Raw genomic sequence first — 18,045 nt, forward strand, 5'->3', positions numbered from 1 at the left:
CCCTCCAGACACAGGCATGTCTTTACAAGACAGACATGTAAATACAGTAAAACAAGCAGCAAGAGCTGGGCATTCATCTCCTGGATCCCCCCTGCAGCAAAGAAGATACGTAAGATGTTACTATTTTGTGTATGGTTTGAATGCTAAGGCCTTGAGTCAGCTTTTCCCTGACTCTACAAAACTGGGACTCATAAGCCTGGGACACCTTGGTTTTGTCACTCTGAGAATGACTTTGTCCTGATTTCCATGAAACAACCTGGGTTTATAATGATTTAGCTGAGCAAAGATTGTAGTTGGCTTTTATTAGGTTCCCCCCAGAGACTTACTCCTCTGTCTATGTTTAAAAGTTAGACCAGCAAAGGGTTGGACTGGATGAGCTTTGGAGGTCCCTTCCAGCCCCTGACATTCTGTGATTCTGTGGCAAGTGTAAATACAGTTTTTAAAAAGAGAAGCTATGGCTTTTGGTTATATAATGGTATAGTATCACAAAGCCATCCCAGTTAGTTTGGAGCTCATCACTAGTGAAAGGCTTTTGAAATTCAGAAAGTTGAGGATTTACTCTTAATCTAGTTACTACCTGAAGGGGCATTGTAGCCAGGTGGGGGTTGGCCTCTTCTCCCAGGTAACCAGCAATAGAACAAGGGGACACAGTCTCAAGTTGTGCCAGGGTAGGTATAGGCTGGATGTTAGGAAGAAGTTCTTCACAGAGAGAGTGATTTCCCATTGGAATGGGCTGCCCAGGGAGGTGGTGGAGGCACCGTCCCTGGGGGTCTTCAAGAAAAGACTGGATGAGGCACTCAGTGCCATGGTCTAGTTGACTGGCTAGGGCTGGGTGATAGGTTGGACTCGATGATCTTGGAGGTCTCTTCCAACCTGGTTGATTCTATGATTCTACTGGGAGCAAACTGGGGTTGACCAAGGAGGAGGAAAAGGATATATAGGTAATGGAAAAAAAAGAAGTGTCAAGTACCAAGCAGCAGCAATGCAAACCACATTAAAGCCTTCACGAATATCAACAATGCAACTGTGATAGCAAGCAAAAAATATGCATGACAGCATGCTGAGGGACTCACAGAATCACAGAATCAACCAGGTTGGAAGAGACCTCAAGATCATCCAGTCCAACCTAGCACCCAGCCCTATCCAGTCAACTAGACCATGGCACTAAGTGCCCCATTGAGTCTTTTCTTCTCATCATACAGGAATTGCAATCTCTATGTAAAAGTATCTATTCCAATCCTGTAACTGCTCTCTCAAATTGCTCTTCACTCTTAGTGCTGAGTGCCCTCACTACAGAATTACTCTTCTTGTCATGGCACAGAACTTGTGGTGTGATCTTGCTGCAATGTCAGATTTCGTTAGATCTAATGTAACTGTGGGTAGAAGTTAGCAAGTGATGGGTTGGTATCTGTTTAATACAACAATAAAAAGCCCAAATCCACACCAAAAAGTAAAAATACGATGGCAAAGAATTTCCCCACAAACCCCACAACTCTGGCTGAATTCTAAAGCCAAGCCAATGCTAAACACACTCAGATTTGCTACACTTCTTTTAAACACTCTTGGGATTGAAATGATGTTTTAAAAAATGTTGGGAGTGGTCCTTTCTCTCATCCCCCCAAACCCTGGAAACTGGCTGACAGTGTTTCCTAGACACAATTTCAGGTACCACTCTTTTCCAACAAACACCATCTTGCCAAAAATTCTTAGCAGAATTGGGTTTGGGTGCCTGGATTGGCCAATCGCACCCTCTCTACTCCTCCTCTGGAACTGCTGACAGTGAAAAGCTTACAAATATCTCATGGGCTGCAGGCAGTGCAGGGCTGGAAATCAGATTAGTTGGTTCCATGCTACATTACAAAATCACAGAATTAACCAGGTTGGAAAAGACTTCTAGGATCACCGAGTCCAACCTAACACCTAACCTTTCTAATTAACTAAACCATGGCACTAAGTGCCTCATCCAGTCTCCTTTTAAACACCTCCAGGGATGGTGACTCCACCACCTCCCTGGGCAGCCCATTCCAATGCCAAACACTCTTTCTGTGTAGAAATTCTCCCCAACGTCCAGTCTACACCTGCCCTGGCACAGCTTGAGGCTGTGTCCCCTTGTGCTGTCACTGGGTGCCTGGAAAAAGAGACCGACCTCCACCTGGCTACAACTTCCCCTCAGGGAGTTGGAGACAGCAATGAGGTCCCCCCTGAGCCTCCTCTTCTCCAGGCTGCACACCCCCAGCTTCCTCAACCTCTCCTCACAGGGCTGTGCTCCAGTCTTCATTGCCCTTCTCTGGACACATTCCAGCATATCAACATCTTTCTTAAATTGAGGAGCCCACAACTGGACACAGTACTCAAGGTGTGGCCTGACCAGTGCTGAATAGAAGAGCAGAATGACCTCCCTGGTCCTGCTGGCCACACTATTCCTGATACAGCCCAGGATGCCGTTGGCCTTCTTGGCCACCTGGGCACACTGCTGTCACCAGGGCCAAAGTGGGCAGCTATCTCCATCACACTCATTCTTTGAGTCTCCTGAGATGCTCATGTAAGAAGACTGGATGGAGCTGAGAGCCTGAACTGGGCTAAGAGGCTGTGAATGCTGCAGCAAAGATCCCTGCATGGATCTCACCTGAGCATCACTTTGAGGTTTGACAGTGAGGTGCAATCTTTGAACTTGGTGTGCCTCAGCAATATGAAAAGCCAAATGAATAGAGAGAGGACTGGGTGAAACAGAAAAAGGACCCTGCAGAGCTAAGAGGAGAAGTACATCACTAGGAGAATCATAGGGCAGTATGTGCCTCGTGGAACCAAACAGTCATTTACAGAATTGAGTGCAGGACACAAGACTTCTACTTTTGCTTAGGCACCAGACAGAAAATTCTTTTTTGCCCAAGCTGTGGAAAGACAAAATTGGAAAACAAACTGTATGGTGATTTTGGCTGGCTTTCATGCCACGATGGGCTTTGTGTTTCCTTTGCATTTGTAGAAGCTAAATTGGTGCTAATTAGAGTAATATTTTTTGTTAAAGGAGAAATGTGGGCTGAGAGGCTATTTGCTCGTCTGCTAACCACTCATTTCTGAAAACACAAATGCCTTTGGAGGAGTCTGAATTTTGCCAGGCTGGCACTTGTGTTTTCTGAGCTGAACTTGCCACCATGCCATACTAAAGTCTCAGAAAGCACAGTAAACACGTGGGCAGCAGCTCACTACCTCTAGTTAAGTGACTTTAGAGCGTTGTTTCGGTTTCTCTTACCAGACCCATTTCTTGGGATGTGCAGTAAAGGCAGAGTTTTGTGCTGATGTGCACAACAGAGAAACTAGTGATCTGAATCCTATTTCTAGATTTGTACAGCCTCATCTCTTTGGGACATGGCAAAGCAAACAAAGCTCACTTCTTCAAAGCCTGCATCTCCTACAAGAGGACTTATTTCAGGTGTTTTGTTTTTTTCTTAAAATTGTGCCTTTCTGTCTCTCTACAGGAGCACAAAGTTTTTTTTCTGTATACTATTTCTTGAGTTAAAACAGTACCACAAGAACCACTGGGACTAAGAAGTCAGGCTCCTTGTGAGAGCCTGCTGTAATGTTTACTGCTCACAAAAAAATAGGTGTATATCCAATTGGGCCATGTGCGGTCTGTGTGTGTGTGAGGGTGTGGATCTCTTAACAAAAGTATTTTTGTATTCAAAGTGTTACCAAATTATGGAATTAAATTTGTCCTGACAGGAACAAACAAACAAAGTTATACTTAAAGCAGAATGAATTTTAAAGAGAGACCAAAAGAGAGAAAGAGAGAAAACAAATAATAAATCCCAAAACAGCCACAACGTCTGGGGTAAACCACTCTGCCAGCCTGCTAGAGCAGGCAGCATGGCAGCATCACAGTCCTGCCAAGTACATACATTATCCTCAAAATCCTGGGTCTACTCCCCAGAGGCATGACTGAACTGGTCAGGTGTATCTGCCCTGCTAGGCAAAGAAAGTAGATGGGTACATAAAAAACTTGACCAGGATCTAAGTTTACAATATTCCCCACATATAGGTTGAATGGCAAACGGACTTAAATCCCCATATAAGGTCCTGTGCCTGCATGCTCCTGTTTTAGAGATGTAACTAGAAGCACAATACAACTCAGTTTCCTCTCAGTTGGGCACAGCATGGACCCTGCACAGATTCAAGTCAGAATAAACCTGAGACAAACACTGTTGGCAGTGCATCTCCCGTACACCATCCTGATTCTGAATCACCACACATCCTCCTCCACTCCCTTTTTGTGTTCAAATCTTCCATTACAATGTTCCAAGCAAGAAAAATTAAAAATAAGGGCATAACTAATTGGGTTTCTTACAACTAGGAATGGTGCACTGGTGCCAGGGAACTGGTTTCTGACACAGCCTCCAGAGTTACTGCCTGCACACCTTAATACTTGAGGCATAGCAGGCTCCATGGGAACCTGAGGAAGAACTTTTTCCCTGTGAGGGTGACAGAGCACTGGAACAGGCTGCCCAGGGAGGTTGTGGAGTCTCCCTCTCTGGAGATAGTCAAGAACCATCTGGATGCATTCCAGTGTGATCTGCTCTAGGTGATCCTGCTCTGGTAGAGAGGCTGGACCAGATGATCTTTCAAGGTCCCTTCCAGCCCCTGACTTTCTATGACGTTCTATGACCTTGGCCCATGCAGAACAGAATAGTTTCCTCATCCTTCTCTGCCCTCACACATGCTACCCACAACAACTGCAGACAAAGACTGTGTCACTCTCACCTCCCCAGCACCCTGGAGAGGTCACAGGGATGAAGGTGAAAACCACCACGATCTTTACTGCCACATTACCCTTCTGCCTTCAAAACTGTTTCCCTCCAAAACACAGTTTTCCATTGTTATGCATCAACTACAAAGGCTGAGGCTGCATGTGCTGGGGCACCTGAAGTTTTCAAGCCTTCTACCAGTGCTTGTTTGAAGCAGGCTAGAATGTTTTGGTGAGAAGAACTAGATTACAGGCTGTGAAAGGAAAACAATGGTGATGTCTGCTTCCCTCATAGGCTTGCTGAGATGTATAAGAATCAAAACATAGATAACACACTCAGCACTTCTGCTGGGGAACTGGCTGAGCTGCATCTTACTCTCTAACCTCACCCTCCATTTTGGACAAACCCACTTTGCTTCCTAACCCCCTGGCCGAACCTCCATTCTTCCTGGGGACTGGGGTAAGGTTGAGAGGGGTAGGGGGAAGGTGAAGGGGTGGTTGGGAGCCCCTCCTGGGGACTCAGGTTTCTGGGAGGGCTGTTGTGTTTCTGTTTTACCTTGTCTATGTCTGCCTATAACTGTATCTACTGTAAATATCTGCTTGCATATTGTGCCAGCTGTAAATATAAGCTTCATTCATATTTCCAGAGCTGGCTGAGTCTAGTCTGATTTCCAAAGTGTGGGGGTGTGTGTGTGAGGAAGACCCAAACCATCACAGATATATTTTTTTCACTTTTCAAGGGTGTATTTCTCCAGCACAGAAACATACTGCCACTGTTCCCCCCCAGCCCCTGTGGCTCTGCAGAGGAAGATATGCTGAGCATCAGCTCTAAGTCTTGCCTTTTTTTCTGACTAAAACACCCTCACTGGTCATCTTCCCTGACACAAAAGCATTGTGCAGCTGAACTGAATCCTCACTTGGGTTATGGAATTATACCACTGACCAGCACTTCTGTCTTAGAGCTGAAATAATCCTTCCTGTAAACCACTTAGCCACAATAAGTGGAGCAAGGGAACATTTTTTAAATCACTCCCCAGGAATGGCTGGAACAGGCATTTAACAGAGCGACCTATTTGAATTATTTTTATCTCACAAACCTTTCTTACAGGCTTATCACCCTGCAAAGCTGTTCTAAGAACACATTTCCACCTAAATCCTAGCAAGTCATAGGCCCACAGATATAAATTATTTTACAGAAGGCAGTTTGCCTGCTTCATGTCACATCTGTACTGTACTTTCCTGAGGACAAGCCAAAATGGAATCATGGCATTTCATGTCAGCCAACTACACTTTGTGACAAAGTGTTGAGAGGCAGCTAGCCTATATTTTGCATGTTGCTTTGTGACAGAGAGACTGTGAGCTGTCCTAAGAAGATGACTAATGTGATCCTCATATTCCACAAGGATAAATTGCAGCTTCATCTACAAGGGCAGCTCTCTTTTGTAGCCACTTAAACTTCACACTGAGGGTGGATGCTTCCATCAGTAAGGTCCAGCATAGCTGCCATTCATTAAGGTACTACATTCATTAAGGTACTACAGGATGGCCAAGGGATCAGGCCTAGGCAGCATGGCTTTAGGCAGGGCAGGTCCTGCCTGACCAACCTGATCTCCTTTTATGATCAGGTTCCCTGCCTGGTGAATGTGGGGCAGGCTGTGGATGGAGTCTACCTGGACTGCTGCAAAGCCTTCGGCACCGTCTGCCACAGCAAGCTCCTGGCCAAGCTGGCAGCTCATGGTTTGGACAGATTCACTCTGATATGGGTCAAAAACTGGCAGGAAGGCCGGGCCCAGAGAGTGGTGGTGAATGGTGCCACATCCAGTTGGGAACTGGCACTAGTGGTGTTCCCCAAGGATCAGTGCTGGGCCCAGTCCTGTTCAACATCTTTACTGATAATCTGGACGAGGGCATTGAGTCCAGCATCAGTAAGTTTGCAGATGACACCAAGCTAGGAGCAGGTGTTGATCTCTTGGAAGGTAGGAGAGCCCTGCAGAGGGACCCAGACAGGCTGGATGGGTGGGCAGAGGCCAATGGGAGGAGATTTAACAAGGCCCAGGGCATGGTTCTGCACTTTGGCCTCAACAACCCCAAGCAGCACTACAAGCTGGGGACAGAGTGGCTGGAGAGCAGCCAGGAAGAAAGGAACCTGGGGGTACTGGTAGGCAGTAGCTGCAGATGAGGCAGCAGTGTGCCCAGGTGCCCAAGAGAGCCAATGGCATCCTGGCCTGGATCAGGAACAGTGTGGCCAGTAGGATAAGGGAAGTTATTCTGCCCCTGTACTCAGCACTGGTCAGGCCACACCTTGAGTGCTGTGTCCAGTTCTGGGCTCCTCAATTCAAGAGAGATGTTGAGGTGCTGGAACGTGTCCAGAGAAGGGCAATGAAGCTGGTGAGGGGCCTGGAACACAAACCCTATGAGGAGAGGCTGAGGGAGCTGGGGGTGTTTAGCCTGGAGGAGAGGAGGCTCAGGGGGGACCTCATTGCTGTCTACAACTACCAACTGGAGGTTGTAGCCAGGTGGGGATTGGCCTCTTCTCCCAGGCAACCAGCAACAGAACAAGGGGACACAGTCTCAGGTTGTGCCAGGGGATGTTAGGAGGAAGTTGTTGGCAGAGAGAGTGATTTCCCATTGGAATGGGCTGCCCAGGGAGGTGGTGGAGTCACCGTCCCTGGAGGTGTTCAAGAAAAGCCTGGATGAGGCACTTAGTGGTGCCATAGTCTAGTTGAATGGCTAGGGCTGGGTGCTAGGTTGGACTGGATGATCTTGTGGAGGTCTCTTCCAACCTGGTTGATTCTATGCTTCTTTTTTAAACAAGCACATGTATCTTTAACAGGATAGTATCAGTCCCTCTGATTCTAATTTGTAATTGCTTATGCATTACGTTTGGCAGAGACTTGCAAATGCTGCCACACAGCAAAAGCCTCTGTTGCTCTCCTCTAGCCTGCCATTGGAAGGCCTCAGTAATTCAGAGGCACATTGCTTTTTATAATGAGTCACTACCATATTTTTACTTCATCCTTGCAGCAGCAAAATCCTATCTATATCTTAATATTTTCATCCTGAACGAGTTAAGAAAAGACAAACAAAAAAAGAGACATCTGTTTTACTACTGTTACACCAGGGGACATTTCTACTTACAACAAACAAGCTGCTAAATCCTCAGAGAGGTCAGAAGAAGGCCAGTCACGAGTTTCACACTTGCAATCTTTCTCTCATCCACAGTTGCTAACACTGCTAGTTTTATGTGGCTGCTTCATCATATTGTTTAAAATAACATTCTTGCCTACCACAAGGTTTAAAAATACTTCTGAATGACGGAAAAACCCCAAGATCTGTCTGGTTTTGCCTAACATGTGAGCACAGGCCTAAGCCCAGCGATAACCCTACGGACCTTGGTGGTTGCTAGCATCTCTCCATTTCAGACAGCAGTTTCATTAGACAGAACATTTGATATTAAGCTCAGAGCTGACCTCGTAAACCTTGGAAAACCCAAAGCAAACACTGAACTCACAGAAGTGCAGACAGCACTTTCTGGGGACATGGGGAATTATAGAATCATAAAATGTCAGGGGCTGGAAATGACCTTGAAAACTCATCCAGTCCAACCCCACTGCCAGAGGAAGATCACCTAAACTAGATCACACAGGATCGTATCCAGACAGATTCTGACTATCTCCAGAGAGGAAGACTTCACAGCTCCCCTGAGCAGCCTGTTCCAATGTTTCTGTCACCCTCACAGGGAAAACATTCCTCCTCGTGCTCAAATGAAACTTCCTATACCTCAACTTCCACTCATTGCCCTTTGTCCTGTCATCAGGCATCACCCAGCAGAGCCTGGCTCCATCCTCCTGGCACTCACTCTGCACATATTTATGAACACTGATGAGGTCACCTCTCAGTCTCCTCTTCTCCAAGCAGCACAGCCCCAGCTGCCTCAGCCTCTCCTCCTAAGAGAGATGTTCCATTCCCATCATCGATTATCTTTGTGGCTCTGCACTGGACTCTCTCAAGCAGTTAGTTCTATGTCCCTCTTGAATTGAATTAAACACAGTACTCCAGAGGTAGTCTCATCAGGGCAGAGCAGAGGGGCAAAAGAACCTCTCTCGAGCTCCTAGCCACACCCCTTTTAATACACCCCAGAATGGCATTGCTCCTTCTGGCCACAAGAGCACATTGCTGGCTCATGGTCAACCTCCCATCAACTAGGAGCCCCAAATCTTTTTCCCCTTCACTGCCTTCCAGCAGGTCAGTCCTTAACTGATCCCTGGGGTTGCTCTTTCCCAGGTGCACGACTCTACCCTTGCCCATGTTGAATTTCATAAGTTTCTTCCTGCCCAACTCTCCAGCCTGTCCAAGTCTCACTGAGTGGCAGCACAGCCTTCTGGTGTGGCAGCCACTCCACCCAGTTTGGTGTCATCAGCAAACTTGAAACAGGAAGACAACTCATGGGAAGGTATTTCTAACACACACACACACAGAGGGAGGATAATTACTGCAATGTGTAGACAGAAAGATGAGGCTGATGGTATGAAATGCCTTGGAGATCCCAGGGGAGATCAGGCAAGTGGAGCCCAGAGGGATCTCAGATTTTTCCACTCAGGAGGGAAGTCTGCGGAGTGGAGAACACAGCCCCTTGCCTGACCCAGGATCTTCCCCATCTCTTCATTTCACCACTAAAAGCAGATATAGATAACCAGCAAAGGCTGGTTTGATTTTCCTTGAGCAAGATGCTGCAACTCCATTTCAAAGCTGCAGACACTCTGGATGCCTTAGCAGTTTGTAGTCAATCTACAGAATAAACTACTTTCCAGCTAACTCATAACAGCCTCCTGGGCTAAACCAAGTGTAAACCAGTCCTTGATGAAGGTCCATAATGCACATCACTTGAGACACTAAACAAAAAGAGATCAGAAATCTGTGTACTCTTCAGTTTGTTAATACCCAGGAAGGTAATGCTTATGGCTCTAAGTTGTCTCATCTTCTGCCAGTGAACCTGAATTCCTCGCTCATCAGGAGGATGAAATACAGCATGAGTACCACTTTGCATAAAGTGAGTCTTAAGAGGGATTAAGCAAGCCACTGAACAGTTGTCTTAGTATTAGACTCTACTAATTGTCCTTGCTTCCCAGGTTCACACAGAATGACATTTGGAAGGACTTCTTGTTCTGTTCAAGAAGATAAGAACATTCATTTGGCGGGGGGGGGAAATCAGTGGAATTTACCTGTCATCACAGTAGGTAAATTTCATGTCCATGCTGTGGCGACTCAGAAAGGTCTTGCTGTCCAGGGGAATGTCGATGTTTGATGGATGCTGAATAGGCTCACACATGATTATAAGGCAGGTGAGAAGAGGCTCTTTATAACCACACAGAGAGTGCGGAGGGCACGTGTTATACACTTTAACTTGTCCAGTGCAGTGCAAAACCTGAAATAATTGTTTTTAAATGAGAAATAAAATTTAGAATCCACATTCTATACGTGCAAAAATGTCTTTTTTGATAGACAAAACATGGCTAAAATATGGTACCTTCCACGTGGCAGACTTGAGGTTAACAGTTCTGCCTCTGTTAGTAACGGTGCATTTCATCCTCATGAAGAAGTCACGCTCGGTTGACATCTCTTTGTGTTTCTTCCCAAAGCCTGGACCTGTGTAAGGAAAATGGCACATGAGTTTTCCCAGGCTTGCTTCTTGATTTCTTCTATTTGTTGCAGGAAGGATTCAATAAAAATAACAGGCTAGTTCTCAGATAATTCATGTGCAGAGACCATCAAAGATGTGCAGAGATCATCAAAGATTATTGAAGAGCAGCTTGTAAAGCTCCAACCTAAAACTTTTAAGTGGAACTTAACTGTGAGGTTGCACTTAAACCTATGTTTTAGCTATCAACACATCCAACTTTGCAAATTGTTATAAGTGAAAACATTAATTCCTGTCTTGATGCAAAGAAAGCACTAAACAGTTTGTCATGCTATTATATAAATATATATAAAATATCTGGCAAACAAAAACAGTCTGCAAATACTGAATAACAGTTAATGATTACACTAGGAATAAAAATTCCCTTTGCCACCTCTATCAGACCTCTACTGTTAGCACATTACTTTATTTAATCATTTAAAATGCAAACAGTGACTTTTATGTTTTCACTATTACCATTTTTCAGACTCAGATTCTCCCGAATTTCCTCATGGTCACATGGATGAGTGAAGTCAAAAATGCTGTGCCCAGTTAATTCCACCTGTGCAAAAGTAAGAACTACATTTAGCCAACTAAAAGCAACTAACAGTATTTATCTGCTTTTGAGTACCCTCTATTGAGACAAAACTAGAGACTAGAACTAAGTGCATCGACAGGATGCTGACAGACACAAATCCTGTGACCCTTCCTTTGTTTATCCTACACATAACTTTGCATTTTCTCCCCAGAACAATGCCTTATCTTTGAATTTGCATGCTGCAGTTAACATCACTGGCTGTTTTCAGCACAGGAGACAAAGCAAAAAAACAAGGACCTGAAAAAGCATCTCTCTGTCTAAGGTGCGAGTTAAGTAAATGCCTGTTCTTCTCTCCAAAGTAATATCATAGAATGGTCGAGGTTGGAAGGGACCTCAAACATTATCCCGTTCCAATCCTCCACCATAGGCAGGGACACCTTCTACTAGAACAGGCTGCTCAAGGCCTCATCCAGCCTGGCCTTGAACACCTCCAGGGAGGGAGCAGCCACAATCTCTCTGGGAAACCAGTGCCAGTGCTCCACCACCCTCACTATGAAGAACTTCTTCCTAACATCCAGTTTAAATCTCCCCTCTGCCAGTATAAACCCATCACTCCTCATCTTGTCATGTAAATAGTCCCTCCCCAGCCTTCCTGTAGGCCCCCTGCAGATACTACAATGTCTCCCCTTCAAGCCTTCTCTTCTCCAAGCTGAAGAGCCCCAACTCTCATAGCCTGTCCTCATAGGAGAGGAAGGCAAGTTTGCAGTCACCAGAGGGGCTGCAACTTTGACAGAAAGGGAGAAGGAAACACATCATTGCAGGGTATCTGCCTGAAAAATAAGACATTGTATGTCCAGTCTTTTGTGCAGTGAGACAGATTTTGTGTTTTGTTTATGGCATGTTTTTCTGCATTTGGGCATAGGACTCATTTCTAGGAACCATACTGCAAAGAGGGGAGAGTGTTAGGGAACAAGTTACCTGGGTTAGACCCATGTATTTGTTGACATTCTCTGACAAAAAGATCATGTCTCCATCCTGTGTCACCACAGCAATAAATCCCTCCAAAGCTTTCAGGTACAAGTTGTCCATCTGCTGGTCTGCCTCGAGTTCATTCTCGGTGTCAGCACATACTGCAGAAAGAAAAGGCCAAAAAAGCACATAAAGCCTTCAGACAGCCTTTTCAACACAACCACATACAGTCACAGGCAACAAAATATTTTTCTCCTGTTACAATTTCCTTTCTACAGCTCCCTTCTGGTCGGGCCTTCAGAACAGCAGATGAAAGACATGTTCATATTACTAGAAAGGCAGGAGGTGTTTGTCTAAGCCTTTTGGCAAATGCAACAGATCCTCTATGCAGCTTAGAGTGTTTCTGCAAGATGTATTTCCAGAACAGAACACATATCCACCTAGGCAGTGAAGAACATCGTTGTGCACCCTCATTTGGCCACATGCATCATTGTCTCCTAACACAAAGCACACAAACAAGTAAATCTGTTCACTTTTCTATCAGCTTAAGTTTTCCATGAAGTTCAAATACTGTTCCTACAAAATAAGACTAAATAGATCTCTCCACTCAGTATGGATATGCCTGTTAACAACATCTTTAGCACAAAAAAACCCCAGAAAACCACTTCCTTGAAGTGGTTCCTTCCCAGGGATCTCGGTATTCTTGGGAAAAAGAACAAAGAGCCATCCTACTGATACCTGATTTTTCACCTGCAGACGTCAGAACTCCCTAGGCACCACTTCACCGAGCTTTTGATAATCTTCATCACCTGTCTATACTTCTGTTCCACAAGGAAGAGACCTTTAAACCTCACTTACATCCCATGGGTTTGCCTATGCAGATTCATTAACCCAGGGCACCTTATCCATTTTGGAGAAAGACATGTCACCTTTGTGCTGAAATCTAAGGCCATGCTAGAATATTTATTCAAGGTTTTTTGGGGTATTCCTGGTTACACATTTCCTTGTGGCCTTTTGACTGTGCTGTAGAGACAACTGATGGCACTGCAGTGGAGTTAGTAGGCAAAGCCATGTGCAGGCAGGGAGTGGGAGACACTGCTCCTCCTAATGCGAGTCACACAAGTATCCACCCAGCACTCTTGACTTCCCCTCTACACTTTAAAGTATGTCTCAGCTCCACGAATAAGAAGCCTGCAGGAGATGATTTGTAGATGATTGGTACATAAAAAACCCTGTGTAGGAGCTGGCACATTCATTTCTTGAAATGTTTTAAGTTAAACTTCTGCAATTACTCCTTTACAACACTATTTACAGGTACTGCATCTGGTCTGTGTACCTCAGACACTGTGGCAAGTATGTCTTTGTAATTTTGTTGGTGAACATGCACATTTGTGATCAAGACATTGTAAGTATGTGTAGTGGGGTAAGGCTCTGAATTCAGGAGAGGAAAGCAAACAAGCCCCTTTGTCTCACAATAAAGAACAGCCACCTTCAACCATACACTGATGAAGATACAAGGGCAGGTGTAAGTTCTGTCTAGATCAAAGACACCCCATGGGCAAAGGCAGCAAGGATGATGTGAGAAGGCCTGCAGCAATGCTGCTCTCTGTGCCCCTTCCTGGTGGTACAGGAGTGCTCCAAGCTAGACCAACCACCAGTTTTGCTGGCCAAAAGCTCCAGCCATAATTGCATGAGCCTCATTTGCAAAAACAGTGGGGCTCTTAAATGAGTGTCTTGAAGAAGTGGCTCCTCTTTGATGGTTTGATGTTGCAATTTCAGCATAGTTGTTGTCTACGACACATAGAGTTAGCACTTGAGAAGATTATTTCCTTTGTGTTCTTTTCCTCCCTCAAACAGAGCATTCATCATTTCCCTTCATGTTTCTTATTGAAATACTCATTTTGGAAGAAGTCTAGAAGCAGGAATGGGACATTGCTTTGTAAAACATTATTAGAAGCGGTTTGGATTTGGATAGGGAAGAGGCTGAGCCAAACTAATGCAGTTTTTACTTTGAAGTATTAATGAACTCTGATTAAAAGATGAGTTTGGTCTCTATATATTCTGCAACTGTGTCTGCTAGTGCCTAAGGATGGACAGTGAGCAAATGCAGAGGGATGAGCATTTGCAATGAACAGCTCACCAAGCTGCTGTTTGGAATGGATGAATGGTGAGAAAAAGGATGCTGGCTGCTGCATGCTCCTTCTGCTCCTCAACATCCCTCCCTGGCAGCAGTCCATTAATGATCATGCAAACAAGTAAAAAAAATGGCCCCAGAGCCACTTGGTAGCAGGGAAGAGAAGAACTGCTCTGGGGATGGCCTGCACAGGCAGGAGGTTTATCATTTCGTGTTCCTGCACTGCAATTCTAACTACAAATACAGGGGCCAGTTCCTTCTCAGCACAAAGCAACTGACTTCAGGAAATTACATCAGAGCTAGCATTTAAAATGCAGAAAATACACAATAATGTATCTGAATAGTATGCACTTTGACCATAATGACATTTAGGAAAGGAAAAGAAAAAAGGTAAGTGACCATCTGCTCCCAAGCTTGTTTCTGCTGTGTAAAGAATATCAAGGGTCTTTTTTTTACTTTCCCGGAAGCAAACAAATGGTTTATTCAGCAGGCATCATGGCTATAGCCCAAGACAATCAGCCAAGTGTGGGTTCAGAGAGAAAAATGACTTTTCAGCTCTAACCCCAGACCCTCCTTTCCATTTTTCCCCCAGCTCATTAAGTTTGCATTAACAAAACATGACTATTCAAAGGCAGGAAGGCTATTCAAGGCATTTGTATTCTTAAATGCCTCCAACAGTAAAAGACAAACACTTTACTCTACATTATCAGATGATTACATTTGCTTTTCCATGTACATAAATTATCCTACTTATACAAACACACACAGAGGACGTAAGATCATTCACATCAGGGCTACAGGTTCAAAGCCTTAATGTCCTAGCTGAGCACACCAGTGTTAAAAGTTGTGGTTACAGAGCTTTGTGGGACCAGAGGTCAACTTTTTCAATTAAAATTACTTTTGTCCAGCTGGAGGCACCTGTAAATGTGGACTGGAAGGAGTGGGGAAAGAGGGTTTGTGTTGCTGTGGACCTCCCCTCTACCATAACCTAAAAGCCCAACCAAGGTGTTTTACAGACAACCTCCTGCTTCACTGATAACTTGATAAACCAAACTGCATCCCCTCCTTCTGCCTTAGCAGCTCTGGCTGCATCAGGCAAGAGAAGCTGACAGACAAGGGTTTCTTGTAGTAATGAATGGGACATGTTCACATTTCAAAAGCAAAGCAGCTCTACCAGCTGTCTAGAGGAACCTGCAGACACTATCAGGTACATAAAGGTAGCAGACAGGTACCTCCAGAGGCCAATGTGATGATGCCCTGTCTATTCCTCACCTGTCCTCAATTAGCATCCCTTAGTGTTTTGCCCAGGGAAGCCCAGGCACTGGTGGCACACGTTTTCTCTCTGTGGCCAGGTTCTTTCTGCTGCCTGCAAACACAGTGCCAGGAGGTGTCATCTGTGCTAAAGCCCCAAATCATATTAGCTGCTGAAAGGTCTTTAGTGTGCAGCAGAAAAATATGCTGGGCATCAGAGTGGCAGCCCTGGTGTGCCCTGCCTCAGGTAACTTAGTATAACTAAGTTGTTGTTATTTATCCACCCAGAGAGACCTGGGCAGACTGAGAGCTGGGCACAGAGGAACCAGATGAAGTTCAACAAGGACAAGTGCAGAGTCCTGCATCTGGGGAGGAATAACAAACTGCACCAGTCCAGGCTGGGAGGTGATCTGCTGGAGAGCAGTCCTGTAGAGAGGGACCTGGGGGTCTTGCTGGCTAACAAGTTACCCATGGCACAGCAATGTGTCCTTGTGGCCAAGAAGGCCAATGGGATCCTGGGCTGTATTAGAAGGAGTGTGTCCAGCAGACCAAAGGAGGTTCTCCTCCCTCTCTACTCTGCCCTGCTGAGACCTCATCTTGAATACTGTGTTCAGTTTTGGGCTTCCCAGTTGAAGAGGGACAGGGATCTGCTGGAGAGGGTCCAGCAGAGAGTTACTGGGATGATGAGGGGAGAGGCTGAGGGTCCTGGGGCTTTCTGGTCTGGAGAAGAGAAGACTCAGAAAGGATTTGATAAACGTTTATAAGTATCTGAAGGCTGCCAGGAGAGGGGGGACAGGCTCTGCTCAGTGCTCCGTGGGGTAGGACAAGGAGCAACAGGTGTAAGTTGCAGCAAAAGAGGTTCTGCCTCAACACAAGGGGGAACTTCTTTACTGTAAGGGTCACAGAGCACTGGCACAGGCTCCCCAGGGAGGTCGTGGAGTCTCCTTCTCTGGAGCCTTTCAAGGCCTGTCTGGATGTGTTCTTCTGTGATCTGTGTTAGATAGGATTGTCCTGCTGTGGTAGGGGGGTTGGACTGGATGATCTCTTTGGGTCCCTTCCAACCCCTAACATCCTATGGTCCTATGATCCTATACACAATACAAATAATCAGTAAGAGTTTCTCATATGGCTGCTGTTACAGCATTACAGCCTTTCTCCTGTGAAAATCACTAGCTACTAATATGCAGAGGACATACACAAATTAGGAGAACTGATACATCAGAAGCAAATCATTTATTGCCACTGGCAAAAATCTGATTTGCTTTAGAAAGAATTTGTTTTGAAGAAGAAAACCAAAGGCATGGCTACCATAGTCTGCTCCCAGAAATCCCTGTTGTCTTTTACCATGCTTTAAATTTTCCTCACTGATTTACCTCGCAGCTAGACTGCAGCATTAGCATAACAAAACTCAGCTTCAGCTCATTTGAGAAAGCTGGGTCCAAACAGAGTGGAAGGTTTTAACCTTAGGAGATGGGGCAGAACTTCAGCTTTTTTTTTTTTGATAGATTTGAGATCACTTTGTCCAGGTTGTGGCACCCTATGTAGACTTCCCAAGTCAAAGAAATGTACTGTGGACTCAATTTAACCTGATTTTTAGCTTTGATTTTTGTTGTGTATTTCTGAATCTTCTGGTCAGCACTGCTTTTCAAAGTAACTGCTAACTACATTTTGAAATAAAGATGTAGTGGTTTGGGTTTTTTTCTTACAACTTTCCCCATCTCCCTGATGGAGATAATGGGATTATCTCAGTTTAGGCACCATGACAGCACAGCAAGAAGACTAGGGCAAAGATGCCAGTTAGACTATACATTAACAAGGCCATGTGCAGGGTTCTGCACTTTGGCCACAACCCCAAGCAGCGCTATAGGCTGGGGACTGAGTGGCTGGAGAGCAGCCAGGAGGAAAGGGACCTGGGGGTACTGATAGACAGTAAGCTGAAGATGAGCCAGCAGTGTGCCCAGGTGGCCAAGAGAGCCAATGGCATCCTGGCCTGGATCAGGAACAGTGTGGCCAGTAGGACAAGGGAGGTTATTCTTCCTCTGTACTCAGCACTGGTCAGGCCACACCTTGAGTCCTGTGTCCAGTTCTGGGCCCCTCAATTCAAGAGAGATGTTGAGGTGCTGGAACATGTTCAGAGAAGGGCAACAAAGCTGGTGAGGGGCCTGGAGCACAAATCCTATGAGGAGAGGTTGAGGGAGCTGGGCCTGTTTAGCCTGGAGAAGAGGAGGCTCAGGGGTGATCTTATTACTGTCTACAACTACCTGAAGGGGCATTGTAGCCAGGTGGGGGGTGGCCTCTTCTCCCAGGTAACCAGCAATAGAACAAGGGGACACAGTCTCAAGTTGTGCCAGAGTAGGTATAGGCTGGATATTAGGAAGAAGTTCTTCACAGAGAGAGTGATTTCCCATTGGAATGGGCTGCCCAGGGTGGTGGTGGAGGCACAGTCCCTGGGGGTCTTTAAGAAAAGACTGGATGAGGCACTTAGTGCCATGGTCTAGTTGATTGGATAGGGCTGGGTGATAGGTTGGGCTGGATGCTCTTGGAGGTCTCTTCCAACCTGGCTGATTCTATGATTTGGCAGAGTGAAGTACTGCAATATTAATGTTTGTATTATAATTACATTTATGGATCTTGGCCAAGATTGCCTTCATGTAGTGCTGGGAAGCCTATGAAGGAGGGAAAATTCCTGTCTAAGTGGGATTGGGAGATGCTGAAATATGTCAGAGAGCCTCAGAAAA

At 45.5% G+C, this 18,045-nt stretch overlaps 1 protein-coding gene and 1 long non-coding RNA gene across 4 annotated transcripts in view; one reads left to right on the top strand and one right to left on the bottom strand.

Annotated features, from left to right (window-relative positions):
- EPAS1 (endothelial PAS domain protein 1) overlaps positions 1-18,045 on the bottom strand; it is a 137,965-nt gene that overhangs the window by 17,699 nt on the left and 102,221 nt on the right. For all 3 annotated transcript variants that reach the window (XM_064158376.1, XM_064158375.1, XM_064158374.1), the window contains exons 3-6: positions 11,932-12,083; positions 10,893-10,977; positions 10,266-10,384; positions 9,961-10,163 (exon numbers count right to left, since the gene is read on the bottom strand). In XM_064158376.1, the coding sequence (XP_064014446.1) occupies positions 9,961-10,163; positions 10,266-10,384; positions 10,893-10,977; positions 11,932-12,083 (559 nt within the window). The remainder of the gene's footprint in view (positions 1-9,960; positions 10,164-10,265; positions 10,385-10,892; positions 10,978-11,931; positions 12,084-18,045) is intronic.
- Positions 1-18,045, top strand: part of LOC135183413 (uncharacterized) — a 40,138-nt gene that overhangs the window by 11,983 nt on the left and 10,110 nt on the right. The gene's annotated exons all lie outside the window — the stretch shown is intronic.

This window comes from Pogoniulus pusillus, chromosome 18, assembly GCF_015220805.1.
Source record: "Pogoniulus pusillus isolate bPogPus1 chromosome 18, bPogPus1.pri, whole genome shotgun sequence".
Classification (NCBI taxonomy): domain Eukaryota; kingdom Metazoa; phylum Chordata; class Aves; order Piciformes; family Lybiidae; genus Pogoniulus; species Pogoniulus pusillus.